General features: G+C 40.2%; 1 protein-coding gene across 2 annotated transcripts; it reads right to left on the bottom strand.

The window, feature by feature from the left end:
• Nucleotides 1-516: 516 nt before the first annotated feature.
• On the bottom strand, nucleotides 517-22,057 carry ALKBH1 (alkB homolog 1, histone H2A dioxygenase). 2 transcript variants are annotated; one of them, XM_043472661.1, is made up of 6 exons: nucleotides 21,857-22,057; nucleotides 20,713-20,821; nucleotides 17,012-17,141; nucleotides 5,796-5,886; nucleotides 2,586-2,779; nucleotides 517-1,690 (listed from the first exon to the last, which is right to left on the bottom strand). In XM_043472661.1, exons 1-6 carry the CDS (start codon nucleotides 22,037-22,039, stop codon nucleotides 1,261-1,263), a joined length of 1,137 nt encoding a protein of 378 aa, XP_043328596.1. In that variant the 5' UTR covers nucleotides 22,040-22,057; the 3' UTR covers nucleotides 517-1,260. The 2 variants fall into 2 exon arrangements, with proteins under 2 accessions (XP_043328596.1, XP_043328595.1); XM_043472660.1 differs by having other exon boundaries at nucleotides 17,012-17,174.
• Nucleotides 22,058-22,085: the final 28 nt, after the last annotated feature.

Below are 22,085 nucleotides of genomic sequence, written 5' to 3' on the forward strand. Positions count from 1 at the left end.
AAACCAAAATTTGGCAAATCGTATTGCAAGCAGCAGGTAACAAAGCAGCTGCTGGTCAGGCATCCACACAGATACACTGGGGTGTTTCTAAGAGTCTATACAGTAATAAAATATTGGCAACATTATGTTCCTAGAAAGGGGCACTAAATTTCCATTACTGTTTGACATAGCAACATCCATCTAGGAAGATGGTAATAAACATTATCTTCATTTTATGAATGAGGAAACTGAGGTCCAGAGAAACATAAGGTAACTTAAAGGCTCAGGATATACTGAGTTGAGTAGTGGGGGTACATAGATTAAAACTCAGTGCTTCACGCATTTTCCATGCTGTCTATAATCCAAAAAAAAAAGAGTGACTAGAATGTCAAGGAATATTCTCTCCTGTGAGACAGCTACAAAGAATACTTAGGGCAGAAACAGATAGAGGGCTTCAATAGCATGAACAATACAGCAAGTGAAAATAGGAAAAAAACTAATCCCAGATACATTCACCCTCAAACACAGATACAGATCTTTAATTTAAAATTGAGTAAGTTTATTCATGGAGAAAATAGTTACAGAATACCCTTAGGATTTTTTTAGTCCAACAATTAAAATTGAATTTAAAAGCCAACGGAACTGTTTACAGACCCAAAAGACATCTGGAGAAACTACTGTTCCTCTTTCCTTGGGTTTATACGTGTTTACCTTTTAGGCAAGAGAGATAGCTGGGACTAATTTCTTTTCTAGGAGATTTGATTTCCAGTTATGTGTATAGGATTCTTCTGTGAAGACCAGAGAAGTCCAAAGGATTCACGTCGATTGGAAGAATTAAGGTAAGACTAATGGTTGGTTCATGGAACCACATTTTACCACAAATCCCTAGATAGGGTGGTGGAAGGAGAATAATGTTTCCCATCAACAAAACTTGAGGTATTTAAAGATGCCATAGACATGGAAAGGCATGGCACTTCTACCTCGCTCAAAGGTGATGGCAAGGCTGAGAAGGCTCTTGTGGAAGGTCATACCCTCTTGGACTTCTCTGTACTTTAGCACCAAAACCTAACCAGGACTGGACAATGTCAAACACTTCTCTGAACAAAGTGGTTAATCAGTTTCCTCTTCAGGATGAGTTCGAAGGCAACAGTGTGATCGGTGATGAGGTTTTCCCTGTCTCTGTTTTTTGGCTTGTCTTGGTGCTAAAGTCGACGGCAATACAAAACAGCACAGCCATTTCCTGTAGAACCTGCCGGAGCAGAAGAATGGGCTCTCCAAGTCTCAGTAGTCAGGGCTTAACCTCGCTCGTTTGACTTGGCTATTGTCATCATCCAGATGGCAGGAACCTTCCGCAGTGATGTCTCTTTTATTCTCCTCCGTGGGTTCCAAAGGGAAGTCCTGACCCACGGCCAGCACCTGCCGGACAGTCATGTTAACGCGAGCAGTCTTCAGGTAGCTGGCGCACACCTGCCAGTCCTCCAGAGAACAGGGCTCCACCACCGAGTCTCTGGGGAGGTCAGCTGGGAGAGGCGCCCCGAGGCAGCCAGGCAGGCTGTCCCCTTCTGCACTGGGAAGGACCCTCGGGACCGCATGGTTCAGCAGGCGGCTGAAACCTGACATCACCATGATGTCACCACTGTGCATAAACATGGGGGTGGGGGCTTCGTCTCTTTTGAGGCCACCCAGGAGAAAGATGGCAGACTGTCCGAAGCTACGAAAAAGAAAAACACCACACAATAGTAAGTTTCTGTTATTAGCCACGGTTGGGAGAGTTAACTGCCAACTGCACTAGTTTTCTAATTTCGGCTTGATACTTATTGCTTCCAAATACTCCTTTTGGGAAGGGAGGTATGTGTGCTGTGTGGCTCATGGGGTCTTACTTCCCCAATCAGGGATGGAGATTAGGCCCATGGCAATGAAAGCACCAAGCCCTAACCAGTGGACTGCCAGGGAAGTCCCAATCCTCCTTTTTAAACTGTGCTAAGATCCTTCTTTTCTGGTTTGGGTCTGTGAGTGACTAGTTCAAGGTCTGCTACCAAAACTTATTAGAGCCCACAGAACTACTGCAAAATAGATTTTGAAGCAATTAAATAAGCAAATAAAAATTTATTTGGGTTTTTTTTTTTTACTAGATATTTATCACTTCTGTTCACTTTAAAGATAAGGCAGTTAGTAAGATTCTGTTCAGGCACTTTCCTGTGAAGATACAGGTGCAGCACTCTGGAAAAATATAAACTTACATTCAGGGAGACAAAGAGAGTAAACTACTTGGACTTCTGTGCTTTCCTCCTCTCTATTTCAAAAAGATCACTCCCTTGTCTTATGTCCTTTACCACTCATCTATTCCACAGACACTGACAATACTTCTAATTATGAAAGACAGAATCCATGCATCTTAAACAGAAATATTAATCATAACTTGGTCATTACCCAAAAGGGTGATGTTAATTTTACTTATGCTACACTGCGAAGATGCCCAGAAGTGAAAGATTATTGAGCTCACCCATTTAAAAAATTTAATGTTTTTATTAATTTAAGCTTAAAAATGCTTTATAAAAAGGAATGAAATGATAAAAAGTAATTCAAAATCCCTAGACCCAACTCACCTGAATGACAGCAGGGGTCTGGAGTGATCTAGTTCAGATCTGTCTACGTGGATCCCCAGTGTGGAGTCTAGTCGGTAGTAATTCAGGATACCTGCTTCAGCTCGGAAACCCTGAAATCCACAGGCAGCAGCTACTTGCTCTGAGAGGAAAGCCAGGTCAGAAGGGAAAGGTGTATAATGATCTGCTGAGTATCTCTTTGATAAAAGCAGGGAAAATAAGAAAAATAAACAATGATCTCAGGAAAAGAGGAGACTGGCATAAGATTAACCACCACTTTAAAACCATCTAATTAAAAAAAAATTAAAAAAAAAAAAAAAAAAAACCATCTAATTTACAGGCAGTGTACTGACCGACAGACTGACAGCGTTCTGTCAGTTTCTGCAGTACAGCAAAGTGACTCAGACACACCCGTGCATGCTTCTTTCTCACATTCTTCTCCGTTACAGTTTATCACCAGATACCGAATACAGTGCCCTGTGCTGTCAGGACCTGTTGTTGGTTCATCCGTTCTGTTTTCAACAGCGTGCACCCGCTAACCCCAAGCTCCCAATCCCTCCTCCCCACCCTGCCTCGAGGCAACCACAAGTCTGTTCTCTACCACAGGTGATATTAATACAGCCCTTAAAAATTTTTTTATTGGAGTACAGCTGATTTACTTTATATTAGTTTCAGATATACAACACAGTGATTCAAAACTTTTGCAGATTATACTCCATTTATAGTTATTGTAAAGTATTGGCTATATTCCCTGTGTTGTATAATATATCCTTATAGCCTATTTCTTTTATACATAAAGCTTTTTATATACAAAAATAAAAGTTTGTCTTCTTAATAGCCACGCATTTTTGAGGGATCCAGTAATCTAATATTGAGCCAATTCAAAACACTGAGCACCTATGATATGGTGGCACCGCGCTGAGCGGTGATAAATCCGACAAATTCACCCTGCACAGAGTCAACATACAAAGCAGTCACACCTCTCTCTCAAAGTCACTCAGTCGTGTCTGACTCTGCGACCCCATAGATTATACAGTCCATGGACTTCTCCAGGACACAATACTGGAGTGGGTAGCCTTTTCCTTCTCCAGGGGATCTGCCCAAACCAGGGATTGGTCCCAGGTGTCCCACATTGCAGGTAGATTCTTTACCAGCTGAGCCACAAGGGCAGCCCAAGAATACTGGAGTGGGTAGCCTATCCCTTCTCCTGCAGATGTTCCCGACCCAGGAATCGAACTGGAGTTTCCTGCACTGCAGGCGGATTCCTTATCAGCTGAGCTACCAGGGAAGCCCACTCTAACCCCAAACATGAGAGTTCTCCTAGGGTAAAAAGGCAAGTCAGAACTCTGTCACTGCCAAGAGGTGCCTACAGAAACACGCCAACTAAATGTAATGTATCCTGGGACAGAAGGCAGAAAGTTTATCAATTAAAAACTAGTCTGCAACGTAGCTTCATGTGATTTCATTGGTCAATCTGATGGGCTGACATGCTCAAAACATTTAAACTGACTTACGCTGTGGTCAAGTCAGGACCTTAAAATGCAAGTAATTTTCACCACTTACCTTTCTGAACTGCCTCTATTTTCTGTACCTAAGGGTCACAATTCTTTAAGGCCAAAACACTCTCTATACAAAACACACAATCTGAGAACAAGGCAGCAGACAGGTCTGAGGGCCGTGTAAGCCAGCAGCATCCGACACTCTTCCTTGGTCTGATGCTCCTCTCTCAGTCCTCCTGCTATTCAATCAACCTCAGATCTGATTAGAAAAATCAGAGTTTTCTGAAAAGTCTCTGATGGATGGCCAAGCCTCTTCAGTTGGAATCTGTTTTAATTTTTTATTCTCTTTTTTCCTGTACTACAAATAAGAGCTCCTATTTAATTTCTCAAAATTATGAGTGTAGTTAGAGAAGGTTTTCTCTACCATTTTGTTTTAGTCCTTTAAAAGACCAACGACTTACAGCACTCGATCATCTCTGCTATAACAAAACAATTACCTTTTGGGGCTTTTATCCCTATCCAAATTCCCTATGCACTACACTTGTTTCTTGATTCTCTCTTACTTTTCTCTTATTAACCAGTCAGTGTTTTTTGACTAATTTCACACCAAGCTTTTCTTAGTAAGTGAGGCTAACTTTGAGGTCCTTGGAAAAGAACAGTGTCTACAATAAAACTAGTGCCTTAAAAACCAGTGAGCTCACATTTACCGTGTTACTGCATTAACTGCTCGTCACAGTCAGGCACTACTGTAATCACTATAAAGGCATGAATCATTTAATCCTCACAATCATCTGGTGAGGTTAGACACTATTCATATTGAAGGCAGGATTCAAATCCAGGCTGGCTAACCAGAAGAAAACCACATGGCCATTTCCCCAAATACAGATGTCTGGTTTTCCAGTAAAGCTGTATCACTGAAAATAAGACATATCATGAATAGTTCTGAGCAACATTTATTACTATTCTGAGTAGTTAATACATTTATTAATAAGCTGGACTGACTGAAACTATAGAGCTTTTAAAAAGTAACTGGTTAGTAGGAAGACGGTTCATGCCAATTTGATTCAGTTTATCCTCAGAATTAAGTCCTTTTGGTGGCAAACACCTCACTGAGAAAAGTGGCATTAAGATGTCAGCGATAAAGGAGGCATTTTCTGAAGCCCAAGGGTCAGGAAAGAAGAAATTGTACCTCAAGAAAACATGGAACTTTAACTGTAGACATTCTTTCCCATCTCTCCCCTGCACAGACCTTATATAGCAGTCAAAGGAATCTAGATCTTGAAAGTTCTTTTGTGAGTTGATAGAAGAGAACACTGTAAGTACATGGAGCTTCTTTCACTCCATGCACCCATTATGTAGAAAATAATCAACAAACACTAAATAACAATGGAACTAAAGATTATAATTGAAAACTCCTCATGAACACAGGAAAGAAAAATCTGTATCCCTGAAACCTCCCCAGAGAAAGCATCAATGACTTCTGATGAAATAATATAATCTGAGAGCACATGAAAAAGTACTTTTCTCTTGATAAATTATTCATTCCTCTTCAGAGTCTGTTTTAAAAGGATTTTAAAGAAGGGAATATATTAAAGAAACCCTCCCGCAAATGAATAATCTGATACTTTAAGCTTGGCCAGAAAGAAGTCAAACTATGTGGGCCCAAGAAGCATAAAAATGAAAATCAATGAAATTAGCAAGAAAATCTGAATACCTTACTGTCCCAGTTATAATGGTAGCCAAGGGTCACCCAGCGCAGTTTCTCTAGCAAACTTCGGGGTCTCCGTTTATTCACTTCTTTACACCTGCAAAATTGGAGACGATTTATTCATTGCAAATGGCATCAAAAGCATGTTGCATGGATCCCGGAGTCTAAATTTGGTATCTATATAAGCAGTTAGCCAAGATCTCAGGGGAAATTAAAACAGATAAATGAGTTGACCAAGAATGTAATACTACCAAAAATATGCTAGCTATTTTGGGCCCACAAAATATGCTAATTTCTAATCCTTGGCTCTAAATCCTCTGCTGAATGGGATCAAGTTTAAAGCGCGAGTCTCCAGAATATCAATAATGATAAAATGACAACAGAAATGTCTTTACCTATCCATGGAAAATGGGACAAAGAGTCCTATGGATAATTGAAAATTTGGCTAACAGAACACTTACAATTTTGTTTGCTGAAAGCAGGACATGATTAATTACAGCTACCATTATGTCTAGAATGATGGTGGCTTCCTAGCATTGCAGTTTGGGTGGAAAAAAGTTTGGCAAAATATAGTATACAATCAAAAATTACTTTTTTTTAAATTACCTTTTTTTAAAATACCTTCTTTAACCTCACATAACAACTTAAATACCTGAGGCTTAGCTAACAATTAATGGCCACTTTAATTGATCTGGTTTCTAACATTACCTTATTTAAACCACAGGAGGTTTCTATAAAATGGAGGTGTCCTTTCTGTAATTATAATCTAGTCTAATCAAATCTATGGGGTTAACTACTCTTTTTTTTTTTAAAGCCACACAGCATCGCTTGCAGCATGTTAGTTCCCTGATCAGGGACTGAACCTGGGCCCTCAGCAGGGGGAGCATGGAGTCCTAACCATTGGACCATCAGGGAATTTCTTAACTACTCTTTTTCTAAAGAAGCCTGCTTGCTTGATTCACCTCTAAATATCTAAAAATACAAGAATGCTAGGCCTTCTTGTAAAATACAAGAATCATTTTAGTTTTTCTATGTAATTTACATCATTAATCAATCTTTTTTTAATCTAAGAACCACTACTCTTTAAAGCAGAAAAGACTGGACTGCTTTAAGGAGTTTATATTTTGACAGGAGATGACAGATAAATATAAGAAATGAGGGGAAAATTTAAGGTTGTAGAAAATCTAGCACTAAAATGGATAGCACAAGACCACCAGAATCAGGAGAAGGCAAGTTCAAAGTCAACAGTCTAATTAGTTAAGCCTTCATGGTAAAGTTGGGGGGTTGAGTATGGCATTGAAGAACGGCCGGCATTTAAACAAAAAGTGATGAAGTAGGCAATATAGGGAGAGCATGAGCAGAAGCGAAGGATCTGCTGCAGGCTCACAGTGTAAGTGGCACTCATCTTGATGTCTGATAGCTTACAGGGTCTGTCTGTCCTCAGAGTTTACATTCTAAGGACATTGCAACACAGACATACACCAAGAGCAGTGCATGCTCAGTCGCTCAGTCGTGTCTGACTCTTTGCAACCCCATGGACTGCAGCCCGCCAGGTTCCTCTGTCCATGGGGATTCTCCAGGCAAGAACACTGGAGTGGGTTGCCATGCCCTCCTCCAGGGGATCTTCCCAGGGATCAAACCCATGTCTCCAGCACTGCAGGCGTATTCTTTACCAACTGAGCCACCAGGGAAGCCCCAACACCAAGACCAGTAACTAAATAAAAGAAATGGATCAACTACTAACTTATTTAGCACAACTGTGAAAAAAAGAGGCCCAGCAGGTCCCACTTCTATCCTTTGAAAGGACTATATCAGGTTGGCCCTTGGCCAAGCTCACGGTTCCTATGGTGTCCCTATAAACAATATAGTTTATGCTGAACACGTGCCTTCCTTCTGGGAGTCTGAATTTTGGTACCTGTCAGGCAGAGATTGCCTATGTACCATCCTCCAGTAAAAATCTGGGCACTGGGCTTCTTCAAACCATGCTGATGCTGCTGATTCAGGGACCATACTCTGAGAAACACTATTCTAGCCAAACACACACACACAACCTTTTATTTCTCTCAATAAGAGATCATTTTATTCTTGACAAAGAACCCAAAACCAGACTGATCTGTACAAATAAAGGTAACAAGGCAGCTCTGAAAATTTGATGGTGTTTTAGACATTTGAGGTGACACCAAAAAACTGCTTTTCATCAAAAGATTGGGTCTACTGTTCTTCAAGAACAGGGTATACGCTACTATAACCAACACATACAGTTTATGATCTTAATAATCAAAATTCTAGTAACAACCAAGCATGAAGATATAGCTTGTAACATGAACCTTTAAAATTTTTGTTTTTCTAGGAAACCAAAAAGAACATCTCTTTCTACCTTAACTGTATCACTATACAAAAGGCTTTGGGTTTTGTCCTATATGAATATTATAGAGGGACACTGGTCCAGGATGCAAAAGCAGCCAGAGAAGAGCCATACTTTCACAGGCATTAACTCCAGTTTTCGTAACAGAAGGGAAAAAAAAGTTTAAAATTTGCTTAGTAAAAGATTAATTCTGAGTGTGCCATTTTGAGGAGAAAATGTGTATATGTGTGTTTATATAATGTAGGTATGAAATTCTACCCCTTATTTCATATCCTCTTTTGAAAACCTGACTTCTATTCTTGCTTTTGTATAGGATTTCTGGAAGGAAAGTAGCAACAATTGCTGTAACAATTGCCTTCAAGATGTGAGAGCAGGACTGGCCTGTGCTAGACATTTCTTTTTTTAGTAGCACCTAGGGACTCTTCTGGGCCCCATGGGCGTCCTGGGTAATAAAGATTCCAAAAAATTCATTTGAACAGTGTGAGTAGTATAAGGCTCAAACCAGGTTTCACATGCTCCTTGATCTTTTTCAGGCAGAAAATACTAGGGGGTTAATGAAGGGAAGGGTGGGCTGTTCTTTTTTTAAGCCTGACTTGTCCAAAAGGAAGAAGCCAAGAAGGCTTAGCAGTAATGGAGCTGCTTATCTACCCGAAGGAATGCAGGGAATGTCGCCATCTAACCTAACTTTAAATCTTCACCAATTATCCAGGAGGTTTTCAACCAGGTATGACCCTAATTATTGGTGCTCACTGCAAACAGAAACGTGCTGCCCCTCCAGGCAGCAGCCAGCAGACGATGGATGGGCAAAGCTTGCACCTTCTCCCCTGCTGAACGCCCACTCAGCACTTTGCTCAGTTTCTGTCAGGGGAAAACCTTTATGTAAGTGTTAGCATTTCTCTCAAAAATCTCGTTCTACAGCACTGCTTTCAACTGAACCCAAGCTGTGTGGAAATGAACTCCCGTCCTGCTTGCCCACTCTCCATGCAGTGGGTAAGCACTGGTGTTTTTTCTTCCTTGCCTCCAGGGACATTAGTGAACCAAGTTCTAACTTAGGACAGAAATCTGGAAGTTGTTTATGATAGAAAACCTTCAACATCCTACTACAGGTATTGCGTCTTCAATCATTTTAAAAGATTTAGGGACTGTGTCTTTCACCACTCTGAATATTTCCCTCCACAACCACAGCTTCGGTCCTTCTTCCTTTCCTAGTCTCTCACTTTCATTAAACCTAACGTTGCATCTCAGGTCCCTAGCACTCCAGTTTTTCAGCATTTGAGTGTTTCCAGTTTTGTTTCTCTTCTTAACCTGAATCTCTCAGTAACCAGTGCGAATGGACATCCAATTCTACTGTAACACCCTTTCGCTATCTTGCAAGTGTTAGTTTTATCTCATCTTCCACTTTCTGTTCTAAACCTTCACCATTTATCTCAAGTCCTCAGTCCTGCCCCTATTCCCTTCCAGGACAAAGAGAATACAGACGCCCACTCAAAAGATCCAGTTAATGATTTCAACTTCCCTCTCCTACACCTCTATGCTGTTTGAAATCCTTACTCTGTCCTTCCTTCCTGGTTTCAGCAGTGGTCTTATTGCTTTCCATTAAGGCCCATTCTCCACCTACACTGTCTCCCATTTCCCTGATGTAGTTGCTGAGGCCTTTCTCCATTATCTTTCTTCTCGTATTTCCAACCTTCCTTTTTATTTGTTTCTTCCTCTTGATCCTGTAAAAAATGTTCAACATTTCCACAAACTTAAGAAAAAAAACAACAAAAAACACTTTTCACACCTGACCTCTTAGTTAGGCACCCTAAGTCCCGCCTCTGTCTGCTCCATAGCTCTCCTTCTCTCCATGATTAAATCATCCCAAAGGACTCAACATCAGCTGCCCCCACTCTCTCTTCTCACTTAGATCTCACTTTTGCTTACACTTTACAAAAACTACTTTAGTTTCAATGATACCATTTAATCATCAGATCCTAAGTCCTGGTCCTTGTCTTGTTTTGGAAACACTTTCCTACCTTGGCTTTCCAATAGTGATTTTTTTCACCCAGACCTGACGCTCCCTAGGCCCAGTTGCCTCTCTGTATGTTTTTCATAAACAAACAAACAAAACGCCACCTCACTCCCACTGCTGCTTTATGATGACGGTCGTCCCGTCTAACTCCCATATCCCTCTGTCTCTCACTTGATTCCTAAACCTTGCTCAGCTCTCTATTTCCAAAGGCAGAGACATCTCCATGTGGATACTCCACAGGCATTTCAAAAACAATAAGCCCCAAATTACACTAAGGATTATCTTTGCTCACTCTCTTCCTCCAATCTTTTTTCCATTAAAAATCTCAGTATATAATATTCCAATGAACATGGAGGTGCAGATATATTTCTGGGATAGTGATTTTGTTTCCTTTGGATATAAACTTAGAAGGTGAACTGCTGGATCATACAGTAGTTCTATATTCAGCCATTAAAAAGGGAAATCTTGTCATTTGTGACAACATGGATAAAACTGGATGGCATTATGCTAAGTGGAATAAATCAGGGAAAGACAAATACTGTATGATCACAGTTCTATGTGGAATCTAAAAAATCTGATACAGAACAGATTGGTGGTTGCCAGAGACAGCGGGGAGGTGGGGTGGGGTGTGTGTGTGTGTGTGTGCATGACATGGGGTGGGGTGTGTGTGTGTGTGTGTGTGCGCGCACGCGCGTGTGTATGACATAGGTAAAGGCAGTCAAAAGATAAAAACCCGTCATAGGAAGAGAGGTTCTGGAGGTGTAAAGTACCACATGTGTGCTGAGTCATTATCGACTCTTTGCGGTTCCATGGACTGCAGACCACCCCATGGAATTTTTCAGGCAAGAATACTGGAGTGGGTAGCCATTCTTTTCTCCAGGAGATTTTCCTGACCCAGGGATCAAACCCACGTCTCTTGTGTCTCCTGCACTGGCAGGCAAGGATTACCACTAGCACCACCCGGGAAGCCCAATGGACAGCGTAGTGACTATAGTTAACACTGTATTGTATATTTGAAAGTAGTTGAGAATAGAAATGTTCTTAAAACACGAAAAAGAAATTGTAATGATGTGAGGTAACTGATGTTAATGAAATTTATTGTGATAATCATTTGAAATTATACACGTATTAGATCATTATGTTGTACACCTTGGATAACACAATGTTATATGTCAATTATATCTCAATAAATCTGGAACACCCCCCACTTTGCCCAAACTTAATCTACCTGCCACTTAGAAATCTGTGTTTAATCCTTAACTACTTTTCTGTCACTTTTCATAGTCTTCTGCTTACCAAGTCTTATAGAAAATGTCTCTACCAGACCCGCATTATCTTTTGCATGCGTTAGTAAGCTAAATTCTTAACTGTGCTTTCTGCAATGATTAAATTTGCAGTCCATTTTCTGCACTGTCACAAAAATTCTCTAAAGTGAAAAATCTATTACTAATCTTAAATTCCCCATTTACAAGGACAAAGTCCACATTTTCTTATTGTGAAAAAAATTCATATTTTATGGCAAGACAAGAAAAATTTAAACATAAAAAAAAAAATTCTCTGCCTTTAGGCTCCCTCTCTCCCCTTTACTATGCATTGTGTATCTGTATTATGCATTGATCAAACCTCCCCCACTGGCAGAAATACCTGCTCATATAAAGAGTAACATTCTCCCAGATTCAATATGATAATTCCTTAAAAGATAACATTCCTTTTTGATCTTGTAAGGGGATGCTTAGAAACAGACTCTGTAAACTGTCAATAATCCATCATTTCATACCTAGCTCTCTGTCTCAGAAAACTTATGCAACTGTGCCTTGACTTCTAACAGCTTCTAACAAGTTCTTGGAGCTTTCTCACATGCTATTTCCAGGTAGTAATCCTCAGCTTGGTTCAAATACAATATTTCCATTTCTTTCTTAGATCAGTTAATTTTGCATCAACACTATACGGCATGGAAACCCCCTTATAATCTGGCCCTAACCTTTCGAGTTTTGTCTCCAAGCATTTCCTACAAGGTATCCTACCTTCCGTCTTTCATGGCTACGTCCCCGACCACGCAATTTTCTGCGATGCTCTTTCCTCTCCTGCTCGACTCTCGATGTTTCTAATTTGCTTCTTCACACACAGTTTAAACACTTCTTCAGGAAGTGGACTCAGTCTCTCACGCCTCTACAGTGCTCACACAGAACTCTGCCACTTCCTCTATTAAAGCGTCCAGTTTTAGTGCTGTAAATATGTTATCAAAGTACTTGAATTCCTCCTTAAATAGTCTCTTCCTCAAAGGCAGGGGCTGAGTTTTAATCTTCATATCTATGCTAGCACCAAGTATTTCCTAAAGAATAAATATACATTATTTAATAAATGAATGAAAATAAAATATAAGGATACTATATACAGTCTTTAATCAATCATTCTCAAGTTTAGCATTATACTTTTACTGGGCTAGCAGAGAAGCTAACAATTTACTTAAAATTAATATTTACTCAGCACCTTCCAATACATACAAAGAACTGTGGTTGGCACCAAGGCTACAAAATTTTCAAGGTCTGGGGGAGGGGGCAGGGCAGACAGTGGGAGAAGGGGCAGATGCCGGGATTCGCTATGATACATGCTATAACAGCATCATAAACAGTCTTAAAGGAGAAGAAAGGGCAAGGGGTTAATTCTGTTTCCACACAGAAAATATCAATGGAAAAAAGCCTTCACCTACATAGAACACAAAAATGGATACAAAGCATTGCATAAGCTAACTTATGAAATAAATAAAGCAAAGTTCTCTTATTTAAATGTACATTTTCCCTCGTCTTATTGTTTGAAGTTATTTTTGAATAGATAATATATTCAAAAAATTCAAGAGGTATAAAAAAGTATCCATTAACCAATGAATTCTACAAATATGAACAGGAGCTGAGGGGGGACAGTCAGATTGTGTAGGCCTTACAGCCTTGATAAAGACATTTGATTTTGTTCCAAGTGTGATGGGACTGTACACAAAGAATTTGACTGGTATTTTTCCCTGGTTCTTTAAAGCAAGCTTTTAAACCCTTGGAATTTCTGGAAGGGATAGGAGTATCTGTTATTTACTCTGGACCCTAAGACCACGCCTGAGTTTATGCTTAGAGATGACTCAGGATGTGGGTCTGTCAAGCTAGAAAGTGGTATTAGGCAGGTAGACTGAGTTCTGAGTTCAATCATGATTCAATCAATCATGCTCAAGTGGTGAAACTCCAATTAACACTGCAAACATCAGGCCTCGGGGGAGCTTCCTGTGAGAGCCACATGTCCTGATTCCCTGGGAAGAGGACACGGAAGCTCTGCGTTCAGGATCCTTTCAGACATCACTCTGTAGGCTCTTCACTGGATGGCCCTGATCTGTACTTTTTATAATAAAATTATAATCATAAGTATAATGCTTTCTTGAGTTTTGAGAATTGTTCCACTGAGTGAAGGGAGATCACGGGTTCTAAGACATCATGGGAATTCCCCTGAATTTGTACCCAGTTGGTCAGAAGTGTGCACAGACTGGGGGTCTCCCAAACTCGGAGGTGGTGTCTGTGTTGACTCTGGATGGTGTGCATCAGAATTGAATGCTTTTGAACTGTGGTGTTGAAGAAGGCTCTTTGAGAGTCCCTTGGACTGCAGGGAGGTCCAACCAGTCCATCCTAAAGGAGATCAGTCCTGGGTGTTCACTGGTAGGACTGATGCTGAAGCTGAAACTCCAATACTTTGGCCACCTGATGCGAAGAGCTGACTCATTTGAAAAGACCCTGATGCTGGGAAAGATTGAGGGCAGGAGAAGGGGACGACAGAGGATGAGATGGTTGGACGGCATCATCGACTGAATAGACATGGGTCTGGGTGAACTCTGGGAGTTGGTGATGGACAGGGAGGCCTGGCGTGCTGCAGTTCATGGGGTTGCAAAGAGTTGGACACGACTGAGAGACTGAACTGATACTGATACTGCAGATAAGAACTATACAAGATGTGACATGATTTTCATACTCTATGTAGAAAACAGATTCTATGTAGAGAGAGACAAGAGCAGACACAAGAGCAGACGGGTTAGGAGGCCATTGCAGTTAAGTGATGGTGGCTTTAGACTAGGGTGGATGTGATGGAGATACCAAGGCATGATTTTATTCATTATGACTTAGATGCTATTGTATTTGTTTGAGGGCTGGAGGTGGGATTTCTCAATGGCTGTTTAGTGCCTGATTCTACTACTGGGTCTGTCACGTTTGATCTCCTGTTGACACTCAGGTTGTTTCTCATCCTCTCCCCTCCATTATAAACCATGCGATAATAAAGCTGCTTACAGAGAGACACTTAGGTGATGTAAAATCCTGCTGACAGACACTTACGCTGTTTCTCACTCCCCCCATCACAAGCAATGCTGCAATAAAGATGCTTACGCCCAACTATTGTACTCTTTGTGTGAGGATCTCTAGCTACATCATTCACTGACAACAAACTCTGAACAAAACATAAAATTGGGGTGCCCTAATTTTGTGAACAGATCTATTTTTGCTTATATGTCCCAAATATTTCATTTTCTACTTATAAGTTTCTTCTGCCCCGACCACAGAAACCTAGAAAGTTAAAATTGAAAGGATTCTTAGAGGTCCTCTAATTCAGTGGTTCTTACTGTGAATGTAACAGTAGATAACCAAAATCTCTAGGGAAATCTTTTTGAACCACAGACCCTTTCCCTTTCTGATACACCCTGGGAAAGTGGGAGAACTGGCAAGTACTGTCTAGGTGACTCTGACCAAGATCCAGCCACTCTGAATGGCTATCCAGTCCAATCCCTGTATTCCAGATGAGGAAACTGAAACATCTGTCCTACAGTGACAGAAGGAAAAGTAGGTCCTAATTGATTTTCAGGGCTGGCAGCAATGTCTGAGCATATCAATTTCTTCCAACCCTTGACAACAGAAGGTATAACCATCACATTTTGTATTTTTTTCTAATTTATTAGACCAAAAAAAAAAAGGTATCTCACCATTGTTTACAGGATGATTTATTACAGAGATTCATCTGAGCTATCTTAGAAGATGACAACTGGCATTTCAAGAGAATCATTTGTTAGAAACAACAAAAAAAATCAATTTTTTGAAAACAGAGGCTGGTTTAGGTAACAAACTCTGAGCTCTCTAATTTCACTCAGCCAGGACCTTCCTCTACTTGCTCTCAATTCTACAGAAGACATATTTAATAACAGGATTTTCCTCACTGCTTTCGCTTGTAATGTAACCTACAGACCAAGAGGATTTTTAAAGGAAAACCAATGCATTTTACTGTTATTTTCCTTTCAGCTTAAGAAAATCATCTATTTCCCTGTTAGAATTAATATAACATAGTTTCTGAAAACTGTATCATTAAACAATATGACATAGTTTCTGAAAATTAAGTCCAAACAACACACACAAAACTGGTACAAAGGTTTTAACAGGCTGTTCTAAGGCATTCTCACGTATCATCTTGTTTAACCCTAGCACTATCACGTGAGGAACAGACTGCTATGAGGCACAGAAAGGGTAAACCGCTGAAGTCAACAAAGCCGTAAAGCTCTGCTCCGCTGGCAGAGCCAGGACCTGAACCCAGGCGACGGGCTCTGGAACCAGTGCTTTACTTCACCACCCTCCTTACAATCTGGCCCCGACCAACCTTTCTGGCGTCACCTCTTGCCAATCCTATTCAGGACTTTCGGGAAGCATCTTCCATCATCCACCTTCAAGCTAGCCACTTACTTGACCATACTCATTATCTTACAAACTCTATCCCTGTACTTTCCAAATTGTATTTAATTCTATGTGCACATGTCTCTGTCCTTGACTAACCTACAACTCCTTGAAGGCAGGAACTGTGTCTTTTCTGTCTTGAATCTCTAACACTTAAGCACAGAATCTGACATAGCAGAAACTCAACAGACAGTTGCTGAATGAACACATGAATGTATACCTTCTGTGCTCCTGTATCAGAGAACAAGTTACTCTGTCTTTGCTAAGGCTGCTTTCTCTATCCCAAACAGCCTTTTTGCTATTCTGACGTGTAAACACCTAATTGTTTTTGAAGATTCATTTCAAATGGATAGAGGAAAAAAAGAGGATAATGGGCCCAATTAAAAATCATTTTTCCTTCTTTGACACCTCTTCCCTGCCTGTAAGAATTACTTCTTCCTCTGATTCCCCACAGCATTTTCATAAACACCTATCCTAACACTTTCTGAGCTCTGTTATCTTATTCCTGTTGATAGAGTTCCTGCCACAGACTATGCACTCCTGAGTGCAGAGACAGTGTCTTGTTTATCTTTGTACTGTGTATCTCCAATGCTTGGCATCATGTCTGGCACACAACTGACCCTCAAAAAATATCTGTAGAATAAATGAAATGCTGAAACAACATTAAGGCACAAAGACTAGTTTTCATGAAGAAACTGCTGACCAACATGAAACAGATAGTAATACTGACTTCATCTAGGAGAGCAGAAGAGCTTTTAGTGTTACTCTCTTCAGGATACTATAAAGCTTCAAAGGAACTCTCTTCACGCAGAAAAAAGGGTGAAGCTGAATAAAAATGGATTGTCTAATGATTAATGAGGATGAACTCATTATCTAAGCTATGATAAGCTAAACTTTAAAAATGGATCTCAATTTACTATAACTGTCAAAGCGTCTGTCCAAATGTTCCTGGGGGAAAGAATATAACTGTGCTGTATTTGAGTGGACATCAGAGAAAAAAAAGCAGATCAGTTACTTTCACTGAACTATTATAGAGTAGTCCCTTTAAAGACCTGTAATGACCTGAGCTGAATACTGATGGTTTATTGTGACTGGAATGACTTACCTTAGGAACTCCTTGCTCTGTTCCCACAAATCCTGGGTCTCTTCTTTAGTCATATGCTTATCCAGGTTACATACATTAGGTTTCTGGGAATATAACTTAAGGCACTGCTTTACCCAATGCCACTGGTAGCCTGGGAGGAAGGGGTTTGAGATAAAAATAAATCCTATATGGAGATGGACAAGAGAAAAAGGAGAGGAGGAAATTATCCATCAGTTAATCAGATCATTTATTTTTGTTGACATCTTTACACCCCCTACTTTATTATTTATTCCACACCTCCTTTTGCTAATGCTTCCACACATAAACATAAATTTTCATTCTTACACTCCAGTTTTAGAGGAAGAGGCGTTCCTTCAACTTAATAAAAAGCTGTTTTGATGATGGTCACCAGACATCTATCACTATGCAATTATCTCTGGCTTTCTGAGTTATTCTCAAGAGAAACAAGTATTACAATTATAATTATTAATTGTGTTACCCCGAAGCAAACTTCAGAACTAAAACTGCCAAGTCACCCTTCAAATTTCACCAAGTATCATTTACAGAGGTGGAAGCTGCTTCCTGCAGTTACTATGTCTCTGATATCTCAGTGTTGCCTTTTTGCCTTTTCTGTTTTCTAATATCTGGCTAATTATTATTTTTTTAATATTATATTATCTCAGAACAATTGTTGTGATTTCTGCCTCTTTTGAACTTTGACTACTGTAACAGGGAAGAAAGACGGTATGGACATCTGTCCAGTATGCAAACACCTAGCCATCTCTCCTCTGTAAAAGACGAATTAACAATGCTAACTGGAATCATATGCATAGTTAACGATTCACTCATCAACGTTCAACAAACATACACTGTATGGACTTTCTTAAGAATTAAAGACAGATGAAAAATTCTGTCCCAAGAAGCACCTGGAGACAGAGCAGTAGAGATAGTTATACAGATAATGCCTTTTAGAAGTCTGGCTATGAAGGGAAACAAAGGCTGAGAAGGAGCCATAGAAGAATAAGGGGAGAGTTTGGAAAGACCTAAGCATGCTTATAGATGATGAGCAAAGAGCCAGCAGAAAGGAACTGGCTGAATATAGGAGAGGGAAAAGGAACAGAGGGAGGTCTTGAAAACTGGAAGGGGTAGAAGGCAGGATCAAAAGGTGAAGAGACTGGTTCTGAACAGAAGGGATCCCTCTTCTTCTAAAATTCAGGACAGGAATGAACACTCACTTAGAAGTGTGGAGGTCATTTTTGTATTTCATGTATAAGTCAAATTCTCCAAATAATTTTAAGAATGATAGAACTGTTGATATTTTGGAGAAAAAAAAAGACATGAGAAAAATTTCCAATAAATGACTGTTATCACTACTTTACAAAATAAGAATATTATAATACTCTCAAAGATATCACATTAAACAAAGAATACTTCCGATCTAATTCAGGTTTGAGCAGTGACAGGAAATTGAACACTTTTATAGGCAGTTGGTTCCAGACAACTGCTGTCTTCCTTTTATGGAGTAAAAATTTGCCTAATTTTAATTTTTCATGCATTGGTCTTAGGTCCTGACACATACAGCAACCCCAAATCAGTTTTCAATTCTTCTTGATAAATGCCTCTAACTAGGTAGCTAACATTTACTGAGCATTTACTATGTGCCAGAAACTGACCTGAGTACTTTACACGTACACTCACACTGAATCCTATCCTTATAAAGTGGGTACTATCTTTCGACACATTTTACATATAAAGAAACTGAGGCCAAGAGATTAAGAAACTTGCTCAAGATCACACAGTACGAAGTGGTAGAGCCAGGACATGAACCCACAGAGTCTGGTGTCAGACCTTAATCACCAGTATGCACTATTTTCCACCTGTTTCTATGTAGGATAATGTTTGATGTTATCATGGTCCCCCTCAGGTCTACCCTACCCAAGACTCAGTCTCTGGTCTTCAGACCCATCACCCTCCTGCTCACTCTTGTAAGGACAGCTTGTGGTTTACTCAGGTCCCTTTAGAATATGCAGGATCCTGAAGTAAACATAATCCTTCTGATCAAGTCAGAGTAAGGTGAGACTCATTTCCCATGTTATGGACATTGTACTTCTATCAAATGCAGCTTATATAATGGCAGGAAAGACAGAATAAAGTCTTTAAGGACATAATGAAGTACCAACTCAAATGATGTAGCTTAAGTGTGAAATCCCAGAAAACTTCAAATACCAAGTAGAGGCATACCTCACAGATACTTTGACTTTTAGACCACTGAAATAAAGCAAGTATTGCAAGTCACAAGATTTTTTGTTTCCCAGTACAACAAAATTTATACTATACTGTATTCTATTTATGCAATAACATTATGTCTAAAAAATGATGAACACACTTTAATTAAAAGTTTTATTTATTTGGATTATATAAAACAATGCTGAAAAACACTAACCATCATCTGAGCCTTTAGTGAGCTGTAACCTTTTTGCTGGTGGAGGGGCTGAAATATTATGAGAATCACCAAAATGTGACAGAAACACAAAGTGAGCTAATGCTGTTGGAAAAAAAAAAAAGACTTGCTTAACCCAGGGTTGCCACAAAACTTCAGTTTGTAAAGATAAAACTATCTGTGAAGCAAAATAAAATAAGGTATGCCTATATTCCAACACGGACAACAGAAAACCAAACTTTGTAGCCTGAACAATCTGGTAAACATGGCCATGAAGACAGGATCAAGGCCTGAAAGGTAAAGGGCCGCCTTCAGGAATAAAAGGGGCACAAAACAGTACTGATGACAAACGCTCATCTATTGAAACGCACGAAGAGCAGTGCTTTCATATATAAAAGCCACCACTCAACCCCTTCCTTGGTGACTTCAGACACAAAAGTGCATGTGGCCTTTTATAGAAGCATGAAAGTTGTTATCTCCTTCCATGATAGCAACATATACACTTCAGTTGTCATAATGTATTAATAGCTGTAACACAGACCTGGCTCTTGGAACAACAAAAAAACTACATTTTCAAAGGAATTTCTCTTGCTTTTGACCTGCATTTGAAATCACAAGTGAAATGTTAACTTTATGTCTTTGAGGAACAGAAGGGAGATATAAGATCATCTGGCCAAATAAGGCATTATATATTTTCTAAATGTTTCATGATAATTAATCGACAATGGCCCCATGAGCCTAGAAAAAAGGTTAATAACATTACCCACTTTTCATTACTATCTTAATTTTTCTATCTGTAAAGTGAACTACCTGACATCACTGAAATTCAAAAATCTAGATTATTTCACCTTATAGGACTTTTGATTTCATTAACTGTAGTTCTCTATTCAAAAATTCAGTCTTGATAACAGCAACAGCTTTTAAGTTGTTACATCATTTGTGAATGTAGGGATTTTGTGACTGGAGTGAATGTGATGCGTTACTCTATCAATTCGAAGTGCTTCTTCAGTTCAGAGCTGTGGCAGGGAGCCCAGAGTCAGGGTTCTAATCTTTGATTTGCACCTGGTTTGTCACTTCCTGCACTATAAGGCACGCATTACTGACTCCTGTTCTATCCTATGAAAATGCCAAATAAATGGACATCTTAGACAAGGAAGAATTCAGGAGGGGTTTGGGAGCAAAACATTTGTACATTTAGTTTTCTTCTTTGTCTATTTACTCCTTCTCCAAAATTAGACAAATGATTGAGTAATTTTTGCCTCCTAAGCTCAACTGAACTCACCAGGATAGCCTTGGAGTCCGTAGGCTTGCCACTTGCTGACCGGCTGAAGTCCTGCTCTGAGTGCATCATGGTCACTGACTGAGGACAAATTTAGCTGAGATTTGACCACCTGACAGGAAGGAAACAGAAGTCAGCAGGCTAAAGCTATTTCACAGGTTAATTCTGAGAATCTCAAACCTCTAAACGCATTTCTGATGTGCAGCAGTTAGGAGTCTTAAGTTTGGGGTCCTAAATCAACCCTGAATATTTACTGGAAGGAATGATGCTAAAGCTGAAGCTCCAATACTTTGGCTGCCGGATGCCAAGAGCCAACTCAAGGGGGCAGCAGAGGATGAGACGGTTAGTAGCATCACTGACTCAATGCATAAGAATTTGAGCAAACTCCAGGAGGTGGTGGAAGACAGAGGAGCCTAGCATGCTGCTGTCCATGGGGCTGCAAAAAGTCGGACACAACTTAGCGACAGAACAACAACAACAAACTTAGTTCTACCATTTATTTGATGTAAGACTTAGATGAGCCACTTAACATCTTAGATCCTCAGTTTCCTCATCTATGTACTAATAAACACAACACAGCTATACAAAATTGAAGTCGTTATGAGGAGCTGACCTACTCTGGCCTTTAACACTATCATCTCCTATGATACCACACCTTTGTGATTTTTTTTTATAAGATTCTGAATTATCAAAGGTGTTTGGTATATGGACTACCTTTGGTTAGGACTAACAATAATGCTTCTGAGGAAATTGAACCACGGTGTTTAAACAGGGCTTTGAGGAACACCAGGCTGGAGTGCTCTAGTCAGAAAAAAAATCTTTCAATAAAACACTAGGAATTTTGTCTACTAAAAGCACCATAGTTGCTCTCTTTTAGGTGAAACTTCTAACCGAAACTCCTAACTTTTTATCTTTGTGAATTACTTATAAATTAAACTTTTAAGGGACCTATGGAGGCTTCCTGGCATTTAAGAGTATCTTAAGAGACTTCCCTCGTGGTTCAGTTGTTAAGAGTCCGCCTGCCAACGCAGGGGACACAGGTTCAATTGCTGGTCCGGGAACATTCCACATGTCAGGAGGTAACTAAGTCCCTGAGCCACAACTGCTCAGCCCATCGCTTCCGAGCGCTCCGCTCCTCTCTCCGTACCTTGGGGGCACCAGGTCCCGTGCCGCGGGCTGCGTGGGACACCGAGAAGTCGATGACCCCTCCCAGGTCTGCGGTTCCGGGGCGGCTCTGCCGGTAAAAGCGGAAAAGCTTCCTAAACGCGTCCTCCCCAGGTTCCGCTGCCAGCGTCGCCACGGAGCCCACTGCCGCCGCCATCTTCCCCATCTCGTTGCCCAGCCTCTCCTGACCCGGAAGCTGATTTCCGTTCTCC

Source organism: Cervus canadensis, chromosome 6 (genome assembly GCF_019320065.1).
Source record: "Cervus canadensis isolate Bull #8, Minnesota chromosome 6, ASM1932006v1, whole genome shotgun sequence".
Classification (NCBI taxonomy): Eukaryota; Metazoa; Chordata; class Mammalia; order Artiodactyla; family Cervidae; genus Cervus; species Cervus canadensis.

Bases quoted from the DNA above. Each gene is read 5' to 3' on its own strand.
- ALKBH1 (XM_043472660.1), bottom strand. From the start codon at position 22,039: ATGGGGAAGATGGCGGCGGCAGTGGGCTCCGTGGCGACGCTGGCAGCG. The intron at 17,175-20,712 runs GTGAGTTCAGTT...ATCTCCATATAG, and splicing joins CGGACTCCAAGGCTATCCTG to GATTTATTTTTATCTCAAAC. The intron at 2,780-5,795 runs GTATTCAGATTT...CTTTTATCAAAG, and splicing joins ATTATAACTGGGACAGTAAG to AGATACTCAGCAGATCATTA.